Source organism: Symphodus melops, assembly GCF_947650265.1.
Source record: "Symphodus melops genome assembly, chromosome: 23".
Taxonomy (NCBI): Eukaryota; Metazoa; Chordata; class Actinopteri; order Labriformes; family Labridae; genus Symphodus; species Symphodus melops.
In genome coordinates this window covers 1,970,784-1,993,037 of record NC_136713.1, presented here as the reverse complement: position 1 = coordinate 1,993,037, position 22,254 = coordinate 1,970,784, and the positions used below count along the sequence as shown (strand labels likewise).

At 39.8% G+C, this 22,254-nt stretch overlaps 1 protein-coding gene and 1 long non-coding RNA gene across 2 annotated transcripts; both read left to right on the top strand.

Moving 5' to 3' along the window:
* Positions 1 to 1,233: 1,233 nt before the first annotated feature.
* LOC306818968 (uncharacterized protein) lies at positions 1,234 to 2,788 on the top strand. The gene is made up of 3 exons (XM_079336730.1): positions 1,234 to 1,268; positions 1,771 to 1,917; positions 2,414 to 2,788. The coding sequence occupies exons 2-3, from the start codon at positions 1,783 to 1,785 to the stop codon at positions 2,699 to 2,701; spliced, it is 423 nt and encodes a 140-aa protein (XP_079192856.1). The 5' UTR covers positions 1,234 to 1,268; positions 1,771 to 1,782; the 3' UTR covers positions 2,702 to 2,788.
* A 17,526-nt stretch (positions 2,789 to 20,314) lies between these two features.
* Positions 20,315 to 21,875, top strand: LOC306818992. The gene is made up of 2 exons (XR_013778458.1): positions 20,315 to 20,892; positions 20,953 to 21,875. It is a non-coding gene; the product is annotated as an uncharacterized lncRNA (long non-coding RNA).
* Positions 21,876 to 22,254: the final 379 nt, after the last annotated feature.

Here is a 22,254-nt window from a genome sequence, read left to right as displayed (position 1 = left end):
AGATTTTCTAATTATAGCCTTTATGCTAGAAATGTTAGCTTATTGTCTTATGTGTATATAATATTGTGTATTCATTGTGAGGAATATAATACAGCTTAAGACATGTAACATTTAGATGTCGAGTAAAGTCCAAGGAAACGAACTTAGAACTAAATTAAAATTGAGCAAGTTGCCACTCTTTTGACTTCACGAATAATGTTGGTTCAATATCGTCTTCCTAATAGCTCAATATATTAACTATTTATATTAATTGCCAAATTTTATATAACAGAGAGGATTGTATCATGAATGAGTAAATGCGGAAATACATGGACAAGCTGGTACATGAACAAAGAGTCGGTCACATACAGGGAGGGGCTGTGAGGCTGCCATGAATCAGTCATGAGGAATTTACAAAATGGTAGATAAAAAAAAGAGATTGGTTAAATAATTGTATTATATATGTTAAAATAATAACAGTATAGCTGTGCATTAAGTTAAAATATTATTATAATTAATTGTGTTCATTATTTTCTGAATTTTATTTTTGATATCATTTTAATGATACTGTATATATTTAATGTACAAAGACAATTATAGATAATTAAAATGACATTATAAATGATTGCAACTTTTATTATTATTGGTAGTACTACAGTATGTATTTGAGCGCATCCTCTTTAACAAAATGTATTTGCTTTTTTTTTTTCTTTTAGATGAAAATAACCCAAGTGTGTGACCAGCATCACCCATGCTACTTCAAACCCCCCCGCTTCACATTTCTTTTCTGGAAGAAAAAACTGAGGTGAGGGCCTTGAAATGGACTTTTGAGGGAGAGGAGGTGCTACCCTCATTAAAAAAAGTTAATAGGGTTGTTGTGTTCACAGATGGACAGACGGTTAAAAAGACCACCCTATTTGAATCTGTTACTTTAAAGTTTCAGTTGGGGCAAGGGTATATCCTTCCTACAGACTCCATGGGTCCGCTCCTCCATATGGTGTTTCAATCACCAGTGACACACGCCTTTTCAAAAGTGCTCCTCTGCATATCGCAGAGGAATTGCGTATACAGGGTCTCTGCTGACCCCTCCGAGTCAAGAGAGGGCAATAAGAGAAGTGAGGGGGCTGCAAAGCCTCTTCACTTTGAACGGGAAGGTGGTAGAGGTCAGTACAACATGCACACAAATGTGTTCATACATAGATCAGTGCATTGTCAATGTTCAATTACAAAAAATAAATTCTTATCTTCAGGTTTCTAACATCAAACCCGTTAATGTGGGGAGGGACAAGGTGAGAGAAAGTGTGCTCGAGGCAGTAAGTAGAGTAATAGAGATTTAGTAAGCATTCTCAATCTGTCTGTCATTCTCCGTCTGTCACTCTTTTTTCTCTACCTTTTCTCTCTCAGCCTGTGTCTTTGTCTTATTGTTTAGAGTGTGTTAGCAGCATAGATGGCTTCAGCATTGGACTGAAATAGAGAGAATAGAAGCACCTGTAACAATGAAAGTTATAATCCTCCTTTCAGAGATAGAGAGTAAATGTCCAAAGATTTCTTTAAGTAAAACAGAAATGATTGATGAGAATGCACTGGACAGATTCTTAGCAGTGCTCTTTCATTTATTTATTAACTAATTGTAGTTATTTTGCAATTTGAATGTTTGGCCTGTTTTAGGTAACTCATTTATTCTATCGTTGTGGAATGATTTACAATACATTACATTGTTGTTTTCTGAAACGTATGCAAACTAGATCAACCCCATTTAAAACGTAATTCTGTTTTATCTTATCATTTAAGGACAGCTCCAGGATGAAGGTCACGTTATGGAGAGAGGTCGCCATCTTGCCAGTGGCAGTTGGGTCCATGTTGACTATAAGTCACTTAAAGGGGAACGACGGTGTCTATGGGTTTAATGCCCAGTCTACCCAGTACACTACATTGCAGGTACGTTTTTATGAAGTCTCAGCTTGTTATAGATTTTAATAGGAGAGAATGTAGCTAACACTACACTGCTCTGCTCTTTGCTCATGTCCCATTTCACCCGCTTGTTTGCTGACTTTAGTTAGAAAACAGACAAGGTCTGCAGCACAGTAAACTGGTGTTCCTGGTTGTTCTTTTCTTACCTAATCTGGTATCTTAAACTAGTCACAGTTTCAGGTAAGGAATGTTTCTAAAGTGCAAATATAAATGCAGAGATTCAAACAAAAAACTATACATTTTAAGATTTGTGTACAATTGAAATTCAAGGAGGGATATGTAACCGACATTTATCGTTTAAAATTGGTAAGGCAGTCTAAAGTCAGTCTGAAAAAATAACTGGTTGGGTTTTTTTTTTTTTTGTTTGTTTTTGTTTTAATAGCTAGCCATAAGAATGATGATTTCATTATTGCACCAATCACTGTATTCAGCAGTTTGACTCATGTTAGTTTCTTGCCACCAGGACACCTGCACCGACCAATTTGTTAACTGCCTGGGGGCTGGAGAAGTGGAGGGCAAACCTGGCTGGCTCCTTCTCCTGCTGGAGAGTGACGAGATGCCTCTGATAAAAACAGAGATGTGGGATGAACTATCAGTTCATCTCAAAACGTTACCCTTCCCAATCCACATTCAGGTCAAGGGGGGTATTGTTCAAATGGTAAAACCCGGAGGTGTTGAGGAGGGACAGGGAAAAAAGGGGGAGGAGGAGGGGAAGAAGGATGAAGAGTGGGAAAAGAAGGAGGAAGATTAAAGGAGTCATCATATTGGGTTTTGTTTTATGGTTCTAGTAATGTGTTCTCAGTGTTTTCAGTTTTCAAGAAGATGTAGGGGAGAGGGTAGGACAAAAGATAAAATAGCCTATTATCGCTCTCTCTCTCTCCTGACACAATGATCAATCAATAATGTGCAGTCAATGCATTAAATAAAATGTAACATGGATGATTTGAACACATGGAGGAAGCTGAGCAACCACCAGGTGCTGAAAAGTGCTTTATACAATTTATCAACTTTCAGCACCACGGACAGCAACATGGTAAAGTGTGCTTATAGGTGTGTGTGTGTGTGTGTGTGTGTGTCTGTCGAAATGCATACTTTTAATTACTGTGGTGATGGACAACATACTTGGTCAATGACGCTGAGAGGTAGCGTTACGCGTTGGCGCCCAACGGGTCCGTTTTTCGTCAAAACTCACTTCCCGCGGGCCGGGTCGCCTTGGGGGGGACAGTTTTAAAAACATATTTTCATGACATTTTAACTTATTTATGGTTTCCGTTGAGTAAGTAATATACCTCCTATGCATTATTTCTTCTACACTTTCGATCTGCTGTTCCTCGTTCTTACTTTCACACTGTTGAATAATCTCAGATCATATAACATATATATGTCTAACAGATTATACATATGAACCTATTTTAGAAAGATAGTCAGATAAAATTAGATGGAAGAAACTATTGCGGGCACATTGCAGTAAAGAAGTCTAGAAGTGTATTTGAGCACATTTTGGTCTTTAAAGAGGTTTTCTGACTTAAACAACACAAAGTGTCAAAACACCACAGACAGATGAATTGTGTGACATTTGATGTTCTCTCATGTAGTTGAGAACATTTTGGTCCTTAAAGAGGTTTTCTGACTTAAATATGTGTATGATGTTGTATTTAATGTACATGTATCTCTCTATTTGAACTTATTATGAATGAATGTGTCATGTATGATTGTAAACGCAGAGCCGTTAACAGTTTGCTCAGAGGGGAGATGCTTGACTCCACACACGACCTGTTGATTGTACTTTTATCTGTTGAATACAGAATACAAGAACTACAAGCCGTCTCCTGAGACATTGCCGAAACAGCAGAACACAACGCAGAACGTACACACGGGTCACACGTGTCTAGAATGGATCTCCTGGACTGATGCTGTGGCAGCGCCAGAAGAACAGCTCCCCAGTCGACCCCTGAAAGGTTCAATTCATGGGAGAGGCTGGGAATGACACTTGAAGGTAGTTCAAACATTTTTGTTTTGAAAATTTTATTTATTTTTTTTTCACCTCAAAACATAGAACAGAATTTGAGACAAGATCGGTGATGCAAAACAACAGAGAAAAAAACAACTAAAAAAGACAGGTAGAAAACATACTGCATATGATGCAACTCTGCGTTATGACACACATCATGCAATGATCTGTAATAATGCCGTCATTTTTTCCATGAGATAAACTTGTCTCAATCTTTGCTTCCATTCAGCCACATTCGCTGGTTTAACATTCTTCCATTTCGCCGTTTTATTTTTCTTGGCGACCAATAATAAAATATTCACAATATATCTTCTGTCAGCAGTGAAAATATCGTCTGGTATAACACCAAGTAGGTTGAACTGAACCTTTCATGGAATTTCACTTTTCATAATTTTCTCCTCTTTAATATTTTTCCAGTGTTTTGAAATAACAGTCCCAGAGTGTGTGCATAAGATCACCTGTTTTACTGCATTGTCTCCAGCAGAGGGCAGCAGAGGGATCTGTAACACAACTTCAAATTGACTTTGACTTTCCAGTTGAATTGTGTCCACTGCTGACTGTTGATACCTTTATGGGTGTTGTTGAACATTTGATCCCAATATTCGTACCTGGAAAAGTTTAGGCGCGCAGCTAACCCAAGGCCTTGAAGCATACCGACATCCTAAATTCCAAGCTTAGATCATCCATTTGAACGCATCTCCAAGAAGAGCGTCTATTTCTCCCGTATTAAAACGGTATTGAGAAAGATAGTAAGGATTACGTCTCGTTCCGTCCTGTAAAGAAAGGACATCCACGGAGATCACCTCGCTCGACGGAGGACACCACGGCCCTGCTCAACCCTTTTTGACGCGCCGCCATCTCCAAACAACTGCAGGGAGACGGCTAGAGACCGTCCCAGCGAAGGACCCTTTTGTTGCTTCTTTTATCAACCGTGGACAAAACGGTTCCAAGTGAGGCTTAGCTGGGTCTGGGCAGTTAGATATAGAGAGTGTGTTTAATAACCGAGTTATTTTTGTGAAACGGTGATAATATTTGCTTGGTGTTTGACCACTGTGTCTTAGGTTTTATGAGAGTAAAACCTCTTTTGTTTTCTTTATTTGTGCTGCTACGTCCCGTGTGTTTCTCTGTGAACTCTCGCGTCATAACCGGGTAATAGACTCATTATCAGAAAGACTAGTGTGAACGCCGTCTGATACAAACTCAGCCACTGGCTTCTGGTAGTGAAGTTAACTATGCTCTGAGTTGTGCGTGAGTTCCAGGCTGAGATTGAGCTTTCAAGGTGCGCTGTTCTCTCTCTCTCTCTCTCTACCTTTTACGCACACACCTTTCGGCAGACGCACACACACAGAGATCTGTGGTTTTCCAGACGCTGCAGAAACATAGATCAGGTAGAGACAGAGTTTGACTCCGTCTCTAGACAATAGACCTGTGTTCTGTGTCCGCCATCACGTGACCACGCTGCCATTTTGATCTCTCTCTCTCTCAGAGAAACACGCACACACGTGCCACGCTTGTTTGTTTTGTTTGTTACCTGTAGTTTAGTTTATAATAGTTGTTTGTTTGATTGAGTTTCATTGATTAACTTGATGTTTCTTTGTTAAATAAATTGTTATAATTTAAAGAGCAGTTGTTTGTGATTACTGTGTATTCACATTGTGACTTAGGCTGGGTGAAAGGGCTTTGTGTTCAGATTTCCCACCTTCAATTGAATACAGAAGGTATATTGATGATATTGGTATTTAATTAAGTATTTTGAGACTGATATTTGTAATATTTTGGTTGTTCCCTGTTTACAGGGTGGTGCTCCGAGGTTTATTAAACTCAGTTTAATAATAATTATTGATTTTTATTAATAAGTAAACTTATTCAATTTAATTTGACAACTAAATTTTATAAAACCCAATCTAATCATTGGTCAGGTATTCGCTCCTGAAAATCCCTACATCATCTGTCTGTGGTGTTTTGACACTTGAAGTGTTGTTTAATCCTTTCATGCATAGGTCACTACAGTGTACAGCTAGGAGAGTGAATTCCTCAAATGGTGTTTTTTGTTTGTTTGTTATGCATGCATGAAATTATTTTATAGTTCACATCACATTTCACAGTTTATTTTAGTTTAATAATTTATTATTTTTTATTATTTATATTATTTATTTTAGTTTTGGTTTAAAAACCAAGACAATGTAGCGTCTCATTGACCCCCCTCCTGCCTCATTGATCCAGACAGAGCATCCTCTCATTGGTCAGACAGCTAGGATCCTAATGCTGCAGTCTCATTGGATGAAAGGGGGAGAGACACTTGTGATGTGGAAACATCCCATTGGATGAAAGAAGAGGGCCTTAATCCTAATGCTGCAGTCTCATTGGTTCAAACTGAAAAATGACAACAATTGACTTGTCCCTTTGACAAGAAGTGCATTATATACTCTCTTGCAGTATCTTGTTTGAAGTACTATGCCCAAGTCTGAGCTTAGTAATAACTTCCTCCCTTCTTTCTGCTGCCTCATTCTTTATATGATAACTGCCTTCCTGTAGTCCCTGCTTCCCAATGTTTTTGCCACTCCTCAGTGAAAATCCCAGAAGAACTAAACCAATTTAAAAACTTTCTCTCCACCCTTTTCCCCATACACGCTCACTCTCCCCACAAACACAGCGATGTCAACTGAAGGTGTTGACTCGCTGGTGTCACACTCCTAACTGAAGGAAAGAACCTCCTTTTATAGAGCAGCCAGGCTGATGAGCACAGGCTGATTGCAATGAGGACAGGTGCTCTCAATGATCGGCTCGTTAGAAGCGCTGGTGGTCACAGGCTACCTCCATCTGTAACAGTTACATATTCAGCTGTCTAAAAGTACAGCCATTGTTTTCTCAGCTTAAATAGTATGGTTCACATGGTCAATTAAATAAAAAATAAAAAAACTATAGCGAACATCACTCACATGTTCCCCCAGGCTGCATTAACCCAGCATGCCAAAGAAATATCTGCATTTGTGATTCCAGATGGATTGTTTGACTATAGGATGCCAATCGGTTTAAGGGACGCTCATGCCACTTTCATGGTATTGCAGGGTCTCGACAATACAGAGGCTTACATTGATTATGTAGTATCCAGCAACTCCTTGTCCGAACATCTCAAGCCTGTCAGAGTGGTGTTTGAAAGGTAAAAACAGCTAACCTAACTGCCAACTTAGAAAGTTCTGAGATTGCTAAAGCCACTGTTGATTACCTGGGAAAAGTGGTTGGACAGGGGAGGTGCTAAATATGGCTTCAAAGGTTATGTAGTTTATAGTGTTAATGTTTTTTTGTGTTTTTTATTTTTTCTGTAAGGGGACCTTGAGTGTCATGAAAGGCGTCCTTGAATAAAATGTATTATTATTAAAGGTAAAGGCCATTATAAACATTCCCGTGCCTACCTCCCGCAGGGAGCTCAAATGGTTTTTAGGGATGGCTGGCTATGACATGGAATTTTGCAGAAATGTTTCGTAAGTAGCAGCCCCCCCCTTACACACTTCACCAGCTCAAAGGTCTTTTACCATTGGACCCCAGAGTACTGGATTGCTTTCAGAAAAATAAAAGCACTCTTAGCCACAGCACCTGTACTAATAGCTCCTGATATTAGTCACCCTTTTCTCCTCTACATAGATGCCAGCTACATCAATGTAAAACCCTTTGTTGTTTCTGCAGCGGTCTGCCTCCACTAACCGTCGGTTGCTCTGTTGAAGTTTAGCATTGCAAGAGATGCAAAATCCAACATGTACAGGAAAAAACATTCTAGTTGCTCATTGTCTGTCACGATTCAAATTTGAATGATTGGTCATTTGCTTTTTGGCTGAAGTTTACTCAGTACAGTGGGGCAATTTTTGTTGTTCTGAACATTAACAACTATTTGCTTTTCTAATGGGGAATTGGTATTTTTTGATACTAGCTATTTGTGTTTATGGTTTGAGTTTAACTACAGTGTCCCAGATTAATATGTCACTGTTACAGATGGAGGTAGCCTGTGACCTCCAGCGCTTCTAACGAGCTGATCATTGAGAACACCTGTCCTCATTGCACCCAGCCTTTGCTCATCAGCCTGGCTGCTCTATAAAAGGAGGTTCTTTCCCTCAGTTAGGCGTGTGACACCATAGAGTCAACACCTTCAGTTGACTTCTCTGTTTGTGGAAAGAGTGTTGTAAGGTTGGGAATGGGGAAGAGGCTTTCAAAAAAAGTTGCAAAAGGTTCCAACTTTTGTTTGAGGCCAGATTCTTTAGTTCGTCTGCTTTCTTTCAGTAGAATTAGTAGATGACTGTGGAGACTTATAACTCCACCTCTCCTTTTAGAAACCCAAAGGCCTTATTTTTGTTATTTTATGAAGGTGCAATATCCTATTTGTTAGTTTTCCTCTCTGTGACTTCTGTCCTTCATAACAATTGAGGGCTTGTCAGGGAAATAATTTAAAAAAATTCACTTGAGAAACATTTGCAAGTCCCATTAACCTATCATACCAAAGAATTGTCTGCACTTGTTTTTTTTTTCCAGATGAATTGTTAGAATAACTGATGCCCCGTCCACACGTAGCCGGGTATCTCACTAAACGAAGATGTTTCTGCCTCTCAGCCACACGAAAATGCAGATTGACAGCATCAAAAACGAAGCTTTTAAAATTCTCCGACCAAAGTGAAGATTTGCAAATTCTCCGTTTTTGTTTGCATGTGGACGTCAATAACCGGGGTTTTGCGTTTCAAAACGTCACTGCCTGTGACAAAAGTGGATGCCCTCACAACGTTTTCTTGTTCAGGCACTTTTTTGTGAAAATTTCCGTATGTTCTGGTCCTCACTCCTGCCGTTGTTGGAGTTACTTCGTCCTCACATTGAAGTGCAGTCTACTGTCATGCAATCAACAGTCGGTGTTAAAAAAAAAAAAAAAAAAGTGTCCCGCATGCTTCATTATTTAGCAGACGAAGGGAGATTACCAAACAAACGGCAAATGCGTTTGGATTGTCAGGGCAGGTTGAATCAAAAAATGTTCGGCAGGTGTGTAAAGCTGTAACGGTGCACTTGGGACCCAGGTGCACCGTTCCCTTCTTTCCCTCAGTCACACGCCTAACTGAGGGAAAGAACCTCCTTTTATAGAGCAGCCAGGCTGATGAGCAAAGGCTGGGTGCAATGAGGACAGGTGTTCTCAATGATCAGCTCGTTAGAAGCGCTGGAGGTCACAGGCTACCTCCATCTGTAACAGTGACATATTAATCTGGGACACTGTAGTTAAACTCAAACCATAAACACAAATAGCTAGTATCAAAAAATACCAATTCCCCATTAGAAAAGCAAATAGTTGTTAATGTTCAGAACAACAAAAATTGCCCCACTGTACTGAGTAGAGTAAACTTCAGCCAAAAAGCAAATGACCAATCATTCAAATATGAATCGTGACAGACAATGAGCAACTAGAATGCTTTTTCCTGTACCGTATTTTCCGCCCTATAAGGCGCACCGTATTATAGGGCGCACCTTCAATGAATGACATTATTTTAAAACTTTTTCCATATATAAGGCGCACCGCTACAGTAGAGGCTTGGGTTACGTAATGCATCCATTGGATGGTGCTGCGCTAAAGGGAATGTTGAAATGAAAAATGTTGAATGATGAAAACAGTCAGATTAAAGTTGAATAAACTGTTTTATTATTTTCTGCCGTATTAGTACGGTATTTTCGTGTCACAGTTTATCTTTTAACAACAGCAAGGTAAAACATGTACTGCAACATTTATCTCACATAGTGGAGAGGAACTTTTCCTCCACTCAGTAAACGCGTAAAAAACATTTTGATGCTGTTACACTAAATTAAACGTTAGTGCAATCACAATATAGTAACACTCGTAATAGTGTAAAACAATAACTCAAAAAAAGCAGTTATTGATTAAGAACTAATAACTCAAATATCACGCGTTAATGTTCATATTCACAATATGACCAACCTTGTTCAACTGTAAACACACCAAAAGAAACACGTAAAGCTCACTTTATCAGTTCATTCCTCATCTACGAATCCCTCGAATTCTTCTTCTTCAGTGTCCGAATTAAACAGCTGGGCGAGTGTGGCATCCAACACGCCCGGCTCCACCTCATCAAAGTTGTCATTAGTCGAGTCAATGTCGCTGTTGTTGTCTGGCAGTTCAGTGACAATTCCTGTCTTCCTAAAAGCTCGGACCACAGTTGAGACTGATATATCAGCCCAGGCATTTACGATCCACTGGCAGATAGTGGCGTACGTCGTCCGGCGCTGTCTCCCCGTCTTGGTGAACGTGTGTTCGCCTTCTGTCATCCACTGCTCCCACGCAGTTCGCAGTCTAGCTTTGAATGCTCTGTTGACGCAAACATCTAGCGGCTGGAGTTCTTTTGTCAATCCACCCGGAATGACGGCGAGCACTGAATTAGTGTGCTTCACTTGTTTTTTTGACACAATCGGTGATATGTGCGCGCGCATGGAGTCGCAGATCAATAGGGACGGAGCTGTGTGAAAAAAGCCACCCGGTCTCTAACTGCAGCCATCTCGCTTTGCACCCGCAGAAACTGTTTAGTCTTCTTTACTTGCCGCAGCTCATCCTCTTGCTTCCTCCACTTCCGCACCATCGATTCGTTGATATTAAACTCTCTCGCTGCTGCTCTATTCCCGTGTTCTGCTGCGTGACTGATCGCCTTGAGTTTAAACTCTGCGTTGTAAGCGTGTCTCTTAGAAGGAGCCATTTCAGGGTCTTTAAACAAACACACGAATGAAACGCCGTTTTTATATATCCCAGCATGCATCGCGCACTACTTCTTCTACGTCCGTGGCTGCTTACCGTAGTTGCAATACCTGTTGCGCCTCAATATTGATCCATATATAAGGTGCACCGGATTATAAGGCGCACTGCCAGCTTTTGAAAAAATTTAAGGTTTTTAGGTGCGCCTTTATAGGGCGGAAAATACGGTAGTTAAGTTTTGTCCTAAACCTGCAATATGCTCTTTAACAAATGGCATCATGTGTAGAGAAACATTTCCCGCTGTACCGGATGTTACTAACAGTTCAGCTCTCTGCTGACTCATTGGCAGCTAGCCACAAGCTAATTAGCGCAAGAGTAGAACTCTCCGGTTGTAATGTACAATATTTTAACAACCCCTTTCCTCCACGGTAACAGTCGGTAATAGAGAATATTCTGCCTTATTTCTAAAACCCAGGATGTGTTTGTGTACCGTGAAAGTCTTAAATAGTAAGGAGAGAGATGTCTTTGCAACACTTACCGCAAAAAATCCAGAGACGAGTGACACTCTAACGCGCTTGTGCAGATGAAGCAGTCTGTGAGCGAGGCGTTCAATGTCCCTCGGAATAAAGGAATTCACTGACAGCGAGGCCATGCACACAGTATTTTCGTGTTTTGTCTTTTTTTGCACGGAGATCATTTTGAAGATGTTTGTTGAGAAGTTTGACATTTATAAATTAAAGTTATTACATTGCTACTATATTTGTTAACACATAGTAGCGGTTGGCATCATTACTGCATTTTGCCCACAACAGTTTTATCTATAGAATTATATCCGTCTATCTTTCTAAAAAAATAAATAAAAAGGTATGTATAATCTGTTAGACCTATATATGATTATGCTGGTGGGATGATAAAATGTAGTGAAAATATGTTTTGAAATGGTCCCCTTTCTTCCCAAAGGGATCCGGCCCGTGGGCCGTAAGTTTGACAAGGTCACAAAAAAAAAAACATTGCTGTATGAGGGTCGTGAACCCCGTCTTCCTGAGCGACAGCGCTACATACTGCCGCTCTGCTACGAAACTAGTTGTAGTGTCAATGAGAACATATTCAATATAAATAGTGGCAGAAAAAACAACGCGTAAACATGCGAAAGTTTTGTTGTTGTTTTGTTGTCAAACATCAGAATCACTTTTATTGGCCAGGTATGTTGAACACACAAGGAATTTAAGTTCGGGAGACTTTAGTCCATCTAGAAAATGTAAACGATTAACTAAAAAGAGAACCAAGCAATGAAAGATTAATATGCAAAGACTAAATAAACCGATTTATGCCGGTGGGTGCCCAAAACCAAAGCGATAAAAAGTGTGGCAGCTGAAAAAGACAATTAATTTTATTGATTGATCAATGAAAGAGAGAGCTCTAATAGGCTACTTATATTATTACGTGGTTTAAGTTATTGTTTTAATTGTATAGTCACTTTGTCCAAGAAAAACGATTTATTTTGACATAACATAAACTTCACATACAAATTAAACAATTATTTAAATCTTTAATTATTTAAAACAAATGAACAATAACTCCTTTCAACATAAAAATTAAACACATTGATCAATAAAAAACATTTAAAACATATATACATTATTTTCCTTCTTCCCCCTCCATCTATTCTTCCTCCAGCTGCCCCTGCTTCCCCTCTTTGTAGTCCTCCCCCTTCTTTTTCCCCTCTTCATCCTCCCCCTCTTCCTCTCCTTTCCCTCTTCCATCCCTGTCTTTCCCTACTGCAATGACTTCCTGTACCACCCCCCCCCCCCCCCCCTTTGACCGAAATATACACAGGGAAAGGGACCGACATTATTTTTGGAAACAAATCCCCCCCATTTATCCTCAGAAATGAGCGACGGAGCGCAGCGGTGGGATTTGGAAAGATTATTTTATGCATTTGGACATGAAATGGGATCTACCTGAAGCTGGAGGACAAGGCGGCCAATATGGAGGACCAGGAAGAGCGTGAGGTCAAAGGGGAATGAATGGGAATGGGAGCGCTTAAATAGTCCACCAGACCAGAGCGACAGGTAAAAATACACCCAGCACAGGCCTCCAAAGCCCGTCTTACCAGAAAAGTAATAGACATTAGGTAAGGACATGCTCCGTGATCGATTCAATCTCTTTTAAAAGGAGGGAACCAAGTACTCTACATTAGGAAAAAAATAAGAATTCATTTTATTGATTGATCAATGAAAGACAGAGCTCTAATAGGCTACTTATATTACGTGGTTGAAGTTGTTGCGTTTTAATTGTACAGTCACTTTGTTCAAGTAAACAATTATTTTTAACACGAAAATTAAACAAACGCATTTTTTTAAATCAGTAACAATCAATTAAAACGAAGTACTTTCAACAGAAATTACAAACATTGATCAATAAGAAAAAAAAATACATTCTTCCCCATACACCTCTTCTTCCTCCAGCTGCCCCTCTTCATCCTCCCCCTCTTCCATCCTTGTCTTTCTCCAATGGAATCACTTCCTGTACCACCCCCCCCTTTGAGCTAAATAAAAACAGGGAAAGGGACCGACGTAATTTTTGGAAACAATAGCCCCCATTTCTCCTCAGAAATTAGAGGCATTTCCCCACTCTCCAAAAGCAGGTGAAGCCACCCCGGCTGCCCTGGCACGGTGTCCGCCCCCAGGCATTTGGCCTCCTGGCTGGTGCTGGCCTCCTGATGGCAAGAAATAAACATTAGTTAAACAGCTAATTATACTTAATTGGCTGAGACTTAATAAAAACCTACCAGAATTTCCGTAAATTGAGTAGAGTGAGATTTAGTCCCAAACCCCGACTCTCGGGACTTAAGGTGGGTGACCTCCACCCAGGCTCCAGCCACCACAGGGCATAGGGCGACCTCCCTCCACAGAGTGACGCCAACCCTGTGATTGTCCTTAAATAAATAGAAAAATAGTATTCTGTTTTATGGGGCTTTGATCCAGTATGCATACATTTTAAATAACAACAACCCATTTTAGATGTAAATCATTCCACAATGATAGGATAAATGAGTTACCTAAACAGGCTACACATTCCCATTGCAAAATAATTAAAGCATTTTTATCAAAAGTGCTGCTATATATAGCTGTCTGCTGCATTCTCCTCCCTAATTTCCCTTTTATTCAAATCTTTGCACATGTTCTCTCAACCTCTGAAATGATGACTCTGACTTACATCAGTACATTACAGGTGCTTTTAATTCTCTCTATTTCACTCCAATGCTGAAGCTGTCCTGCTGCTAACAATATATAATAAGAGGCTGAGAGTGACAGAGAGACACAGGGTCAATGAGAGACAGATTCAGAGCAGTTACTTCATATAATATATCTAACTTACTTGTTCCAGGACAATATCTCTGACGGGGACCTTGTCCCTACCCATGCTGACTGCTCGTATGGTGAACACCTGTATGGAAGAAATATTGTTGGTATTAAACATTTAACACGCAAGTATTAAAAAAATCGTGTGTGTGTGTCCTCCACCACCATCCCCTTCAGGGTGAACAGCCCCGGCATCCCCCTGGCCTCTGCCCAACTCTTCTCTGGGCTTAGAGGGTTGAGTAGGAGCTGCCCCTGCTCCCTGAGGTCAGCGCTCACCTCAAAAGTAAGGCTCCTAAAAAGCCTTGCCTGTGCTGTGATATTTAAACTGTATGGTGGGGCTGTCCCATGAAGGGAATATCCCCGGAGGGCATAACCCACACCAAGTTGTAATTTCAATTTTGAGGACTCAAAAAGAGTCACCTTTTTGATGGTCTCACCATCACTCAAGATGAGCACCCTATTTTCTCTCTTTACCAAGGGGAAAACCGCCCCCCCCTCAAACACCCATGAAAGTGTTTTCAATTTTTTTTTTCAAAAAGAAAAATGATATGCAGGGGTGGGGGAGTGAAATCGGGGCCATGGTGTTGGCCGCAGACGGCGTTTATCTTCATCTGTATGAGAGTAAAGAAAAAAGACATTTTGTTAAAAAAAACAACTTGAGAAAACGTCCGCTTTCAACATAAAAGTGATCAGGATCGTTATCAGACTTCTGCAGAGCTTGATGACGAGATAGTCATTTGAATCAGGTGTGTTGAAGAGGGAGACATCTAAAACATGCAGGATTGTGGCTCTTGAGGACAAGGGTTGGCCACCCCTGTAAAAATGCATAATACAATCCTCTCCGTTACATAAAATGTGGCAATTAAGATAAATAGTTAATATATTGAGCCGTTTGGAAGATTACATTGGACTATTGTAAAATCAAACCAGTGTTTGAGAAGAGTGGCAACTTGCTTAATTTCAACTTTAAATTCTAGCTTTCTCAACATATAAATTTTACATGTCCTAATCTGTATTATATTCTTCGCAATGAATACACAATAATATATACACATAAGACAATAAGCTAACATTTCTAGCATAAAGGCTATAATTAGAAAATGTTGTCCTTACCATTGTTCCTGCTTTGAAGGATGACCAAAGACTGACCGAAGCACTTTTAAGAGCTCAGTTAAGAGCAGGAACGTGTGTGTAGGTGCAATCAAGAGTAACCGCAGTCAGCTGGCAGTAGTAAAATTAGTACAACAAGTAAAAGTGTCCCACCACATACACACACATTGAAAAACGTGGAAGACAGCAAAAAACATCAGCAAACATTTGGAGGTATAGTTTAAAAAATATACAAGATAGCAAAACAATGTAAACGTAGTAAAAGTAGCAGGTGAGAGTAGCACAAACGGTTGAAGAGTAGTGTTGATCGCAGGAGCTGGGGATCGAACACTCAACCTTCTGAGTGAAACGTTTCCCATTCATTTCAATGGGGCAGAATTTGGTGGAAAAAGTGAAATAACTTAAAGTAAAAGTAGTACAAACGTGAAAAGTCATAGCCATAATTAGCAGAAAAAGCTGAACAGTATGATAGTTGAACAGTGAAAGTAGCACAAACGGTTGAAAAGTAGTGTTGATCGCAGGAGCTGGGGATCAAACACTCAACCTTCTGAGTGAAACATTTCCCATTCATTTCAATGGGGCAGAATTTTGTGGAATAACTTAAAAAGTAAAAGTAGTACAAACGTGAAAAGTCATAGCACACTTGAGCAGAAAAAGCTGAACAGAACTAGAAAATTTGCATTTCCCAGCGGAAAATGCGTGTGAATGCTTCACATGCATTCATACGCAAAGACAGTAGCAAAACTAAAACAAGAAGTAAAAGTATCTGAAGAAGAAGAAGATGTAGCAAAAGCAGAAATACAAGAAGCAGAAGAAGAGGAAACAGCAGAAAAAACAGTAGTAAAATTAGTAAAAAGTCATAGCCATAATGAGCAGAAAAAGCTGAACAGAATGATAGTTGAACGGTGAAAGTAGCACAAACGGTTGAAAGAGTAGTGTTGCTCGGAGGAACAGGGGATCGAACCCTCATCCTTCTGAGTGAAAGGCGAAGAGTCACAAACTGAGCCACAGCCGAAGCAGAGGAAATAGCAGGAAAAATACCATAAGCATAAGAAGAGGTGGAAAAGTTGAAACGTTTCCCATTCATTTGAATGGGGCAGAATTTGGTGGAAAAAGTGAAATAACTTAAAAAGTAAAATTAGTACAAACGTGAAAAGTCATAGCACACTTGAGCAGAAAAAGCTGAACAGTATGATAGTTTTCAAACCAAAGTGTCAGGTTTGGAGACACGAATGCGCAGAGCGCAAGCACCCAAACGACGGAGGTAAAGGGCAAAGCAGCAGAGGCAACGTGCCAGTGCCACTGCAGACCACTGACGACACCTAAAGAAACATACATTTGGATTACTAACTAAACTAAACCTGAGGAGCTACAAAAAAATGGGGAAAACATACCGCTGAAAGTGCTTCAAAGCGCACGGTCCAGGGCTTGGATGGCCGATGGAGGGGGCGCGTTGAGCAACAGGTTACCCGCTAATGTGAGCCAGGAGTGCACAATGCAAAGCAATCTGCCTGGCCTGCAGCGTGGCTGCAACCCAAACGCTGGTTAGACAGTCACTTTTAGAAATTTATCAGGCACAGCGCTTAAATGGTCCACCAGACCAGAGCGACAGGTAAAAGTACACCCAACACAGGCCTCCAAAGCCCGTCTTACCACAAAAGTAATATAGACATTAGGTAAGGACATGCTCCGTGATTGAGTCAATCTCTTTTAAAAGGAGGGAACCAAGTGCTCTACATTAGGAAAGAAAATAAGACAATTCATTTTATTGATTGATCAATGAAAGAGAGATCTAATAGGCTACTTATATTACGTGGTTGAAGTTGTTGTGTTTTAATTGTACAGTCACTTTGTCCAAGAAACAATATTTATTTTGAACATGAAAATTAAAACACATTTTTTTAAATCAAGAACAATAATTAAAACAAATGAACTGCTTTCAAAATAAAAATTACAAACATCAATAAAAAAAATAATCCCTTTTTCCACATCCTCCCCCCTACAACTCTTCTTCCTCCACCTGCCCCCCCTCTTCATATTCCTCCCCTCTTCCTCCTCTCCCTCCTTCCCCTCTTCCTCTCCTTCTTTCCCTCCAACAAGAACTTGTTGCACCACCCCCCCTTTAACCAAAATAGACACCGGGAAAGGCACAATGTTCATTTGGGGTAGTAAATTGCTCCATCTCCTCTGAGATAAGGGGCATTTCCCCAGTCTCCAAGAGAAGATTCAGCCACCCCGGCTTCCCTGGCACATCGTCGGCCCCCAGGCAGTTCGCCTCCTGGCTGGTGCTGGCCTCCTGGTGGCAAGAAATAAACGCAAGTTAAAACTGAAGGTGAAGAAAATGTGCAATTTTTATCAAAAGGTGAAATGAGACATGAGCAAAAATCAGAGGAGTGGAGTCTGTTAGCTCCATTTCCTCCTCGTAAAATCAAGAACAACTACATAAGAAACTTAATAAAAACCTACCACTATGGTCGTGTAGTGGGTGGAATGTGATTTCACCCCAAATGCACTGTCCCGACATTTCAGGTGGGTGACAGTCACCCAGGCACCCACCACCACAGTAAAAAGGGCTGCCTCCCGCCACAGATTGATTTCAACTGTGTTTGTCCTTAATAAATAAATGGAACAACAGGATTGTGATTTATGGGTTTTTTTTCCAGTATGCGTACATTTTAAATGGGAAACATTTGAATGATGTTAATCATTCCACAATGGTAGGATAAATGAGTTATGTAAACAGGCCAAACATTCATTTCACCAAATAATACAATTTTTATCAAAAGTGATGCTAAGTATCTGTCTACTGCATTCTCCTTCCTAATGTCCCTTTTCCTTGAAGACATCTTTGCACATTTTCTCTCCATCTCTGAAATGATGACTCTGACTTCCATCAGTACATTACAGGTGCTTCGATTCTCTCTATTTCACTCTAATGTTGAAGCTGTTCTGCTGCTAACAATAAACAATAAGAGGCTGAGAGTGACAGAGAGACACAGGGTCAATGAGAGACAGATTGAAAGCCCTTTTCTTACTATACACTATTTATTACTCTAACTTACTTGTTCAAGGACAATCTCCCTCATGGGGACCCTGTCCCGACCAACAGTGACTGGTCTGAGGCTGGACAACTGAATGGAAGAAATGTTTTGTTGGTATTAAACAATTACCACACAAATATCAACAAAATCCTATCCGTCTGTCTGTGCAAGTGTGTGTGTCTGTTTCTGTGTGTTTGTTAAACTGACCTCCACCACCGTCCCCTTCAGGGAGAAGAGCCCTTGCAGCCCCCTGATCTCGGCCCACGTCTTCTCAGGGCTCAGTGGGCTCATTATTTGCCGACCCTCCTCCATCAGTTGTCTTCCAACAGGTATAGGGCACGTTTTAAATAGTCTCGTGTTCGCGGTCACGTTGATCCCATATGGAGGGACGGTCCCATAAAGGCAATACCCCCGCATTACATATCCCATCCCAAGAATATATTTTAGACTAGAGGTCTGAAAAAGTGATTTTCTTGATGACCTCCCCGTCGCTTATAATGGCCACCCTGTTTGTTTTAATGACAGAGGGGACAACAACCCCTCCGTCAAAAGCCCATGACAAGGTTTTATGTACCTTGGTGTCCAATAAAAAAACGATGTGCAGGGGTGGGGGTTGAAAATTTGGAGGCTGTCTTTGATCGCAAACGGCACTTATCTTCATCTACATGAGAAAAGAGAAAGAATTTATGTTAAAAAAGAAAACTTTCGCTTTCAACATACATACTGTAATAATAACAATAGAAGTTGTAATCATTTATTATGTCATTTTAATGATCTATTCAATTCAAATAAACTTTATTTGTCCCTGGGGGGCAATGTAAAGGCACACAGAGCAGTAAAAGAAGACAGTGCAGCTATACTAAAATTAGACAGAAAAACAAAATACAATTCAGAAATAATTAAAACAATTAATTATAATTAATAATATCTTAATTTAATGTTAACAAAGTCCAAAGAAAAAAATCTTCACACCTCCACCATTTTGTGAATTCTTCACGACTAATTCACAGCAGCCAGCCTGGCTGTTTGTTTTTTTTTTTGGGGGGGGGGGGGTGATTGGCCAAAGCTACTGTTACTATGCGACATCATTATTTGCCAGAACCCAGAGCCTTGTCTTACTGTACTTTGTGAGACAGTCTTTTGCTGAGACCATGTAATTAGCCAATGGCTGTGAAGATGACCTCCACATAGATGGATATGACCTTGAATCAACTCTTTGTTAATATGCTAGCTTGTCTGTGTATTTCCACATTTACTCGTTCATAATACAATCCTCTCTGTTACATAAAATGTGGCAATTAATATAAATAGTTAATATATTGAGCTGTTAGGAAGATTACGTTGGACTGTTGTAAAATCAAACCAGTGTTTGAGTGAAGTCAAAAGAGTGACAACTTGCTTAATTTTAAGTTTAAGTTCTAACTTTGTTTTCTTGGATTTTTCTCGACATATAAATATTACATATCTTAATCTGTAATATATTCTTTGCAATGAATATACAATAATATATACACATCAGACAATAAGCTAACATTTCTAGCATAAAGGCTATAATTAGAAAATCTTCTCCTTACCATTGTTTCTCTCTCGATGGATGATCAAAGACTGACAGGTGCCTTTCAGCAGTTGAGAGCAGGACAGACCGTTTGTACACGATTGGTCAAAGTTTATGTTGCTATGTGAAAATTGTTTGTCAAGACAATGAAAGTAGCCAATCAAAACACTATCTGAAAACCCATTATACATCAAAGCACATTTTAGTGTTTGATGTTACCCACTCCACCAAAACATTCCACCGGACACACACCCATTCAAAAAGAGTTCAAACTGTTAAAGAGTTATGGCCCTGTTTGAAAACTAAAAAAGTTAAGGTTCAAGGAAATTGGTGAATTGGTATAAATAGTGGAAACATTGATTAATGTTTTAAAGCAAAATGAAGTCTCTAAGTAGAACACAGCCAAAGTTATGAGGTTTTGAAGGAGGTTGAAAGGTTTAATATTTCTCAATTCATTTGAATTGGGACTTAATCCCCTCTCTGTAAGGTGAGTGTGTATGTGTGTGAGTGTGTATGACCGTGTGAGTACGTGTGTGTGTGTGTGTGTGAGTGAGACATTAACATTTGAAGCAATATTATGTTTTAAGGCGAGACACGGCAGGCAAAAACAGCCATTTTTTATGCACTGATCATTTTTGAGATTTTGGGCTTATTCAGTCCCTGAACATGTAATCTTTTAAACTACCATAAAGAAATTATCCAAATAATACATTTGTGTATATTTTAATACATTTTGTCTGGTCGCGGCGTTAAGTTTCGTGTAAATTTGTCTGAAAGTTAGCATTCTAACGGGACGTGCTGTGTGACGGCTGCTCTCTGATGCCCGTCATGACTGATATCTCTGTAAAGCTCTCTCTCTCCTGCACAACACCATGTAATCCAAATAAGGACACTTCCTTTCTACCAGCAACCAGTCGTGAAAGTTTAACGGGAGGTTTAATGCTAAGAACGTAATGTGTTTCTGATAACGTGATTCGTTCAGACGCATCACATGGTATACTTTGACTCTTCCTTGTTTAGCCTCCGCGGGACCTTTTGAGAATGAGTCAAAATATCTTCCTGTAAATTAGTGAAAAGAAAACAAAAGTTGTCACTTGCAAGGGGATGTAAGAGGACAAGTTGTGATGCATTACCCCGTGAAATGCCCCCCCGGAATCGCTTCTGAACGTAAGCTGGGGGGGGGGGGGGTGATTTAGATATAAAAGTGACGCGCACGCCACACTCGTTGATGTTTGCACAATTGAATGAGCTGCTTTGTTTATTTGATTATTTGTCTGAATTGTGTGAGATCAGGGTCAAAACATGCTCCAGAGTTTATATTTAATACTCTCAGGGGACTGTGTCACGCACAGCCTGATAGTCTCTCTTTCCCCCTCTCTCTTCGTTTCACACAAACACGCACCCTAACTCACTCTGCATTGTGCGCATTAGAGCATCATTTTAAACTACTTACAAACATATATTCAACATTTTCATAAAACAAATGAAATAAAGTCAAAAATATGGTAAGAATGACATTGATTGCAATAAATGCACTGTCCAGCTGCGAGCTGCGCTCGTCCACCCCAAGCGCGTCCTCCACGCGTCATTCTGTTGGAAACTCTGTGTAACATATTATAGCACTGTAATAACAGTAGCCTGTTTTTTTAAAATTATTTCTTATGGATAGAATAGAAATAGAATAAAGTGCCATCTCAATTATTGTTGGTCAGTTTTACTTTTACAGGTTTTCTATTTGGTGGCAAAAACCAAGGACATGAACCTGATCATGAGTCTGTTTCCAGGACATTGAAGTGAGGATACATACAGCCTACATGGAGTAGGAATGTACAACTATAGCCTGTAAACACTCATAGGTGAACTTTGAGTTCTGTGTGGACATTTAGTCTTCTGATGGACATAAAGCTGATGCTCATTAGTGTGTCTGTATTTGGGCTTTTCTGTGGTTGTATACAGTTGAAAGCCTGACATGGCAGTGCTGTTTTAGCCATTTGTTATTGTCCATGTGCTAGACATGGTCTACATTGCTATAACCAATGTACTGACTAGTTGTTTTGCTTGTTAGCAATGTTTTCCTTTAGAAATGTGTGAAATTTTACAATGTAAATCTTTAAACGCTGTTTTCTCAAAATGGGTTTTCTCTCATACTCCGTCACATAAATCTCCACTTCAGTAGCACTTACATGCACCAAACTTTCCAGTTTTATTCCTAGGTATACTCTGCAGGGATTTACAGAGGGGTTTGTTGATATATCATTCATAGCCTGATTTATGGAACAATATATTCCTAAAAACAGGGCGAAAATCTTTTTTTTTTAATTTTTTTTTTTAGGTCTGTTGATAGTATTTTCTGATTTATGAAGTGATAAAAAGACATATCTAAAATCCCCTCTGTAAATCCCTTTGTATCTACTATGTTAACTAAATGAAAAAATAATTTTGAACCTGGCCATTTCCAATGTTCAGATTTATATCCCCCCAATGAATGCAAATTAGCG

What these genes read in the sequence shown, in the direction of transcription:
- LOC306818968 (XM_079336730.1), top strand. Translation starts at nt 1,783, where the DNA reads ATGAAGGTCACGTTATGGAGAGAGGTCGCCATCTTGCCAGTGGCAGTT. An exon ending in CCCAGTACACTACATTGCAG is followed by an intron (nt 1,918 to 2,413) that starts GTACGTTTTTAT and finishes TCTTGCCACCAG; the next exon opens with GACACCTGCACCGACCAATT.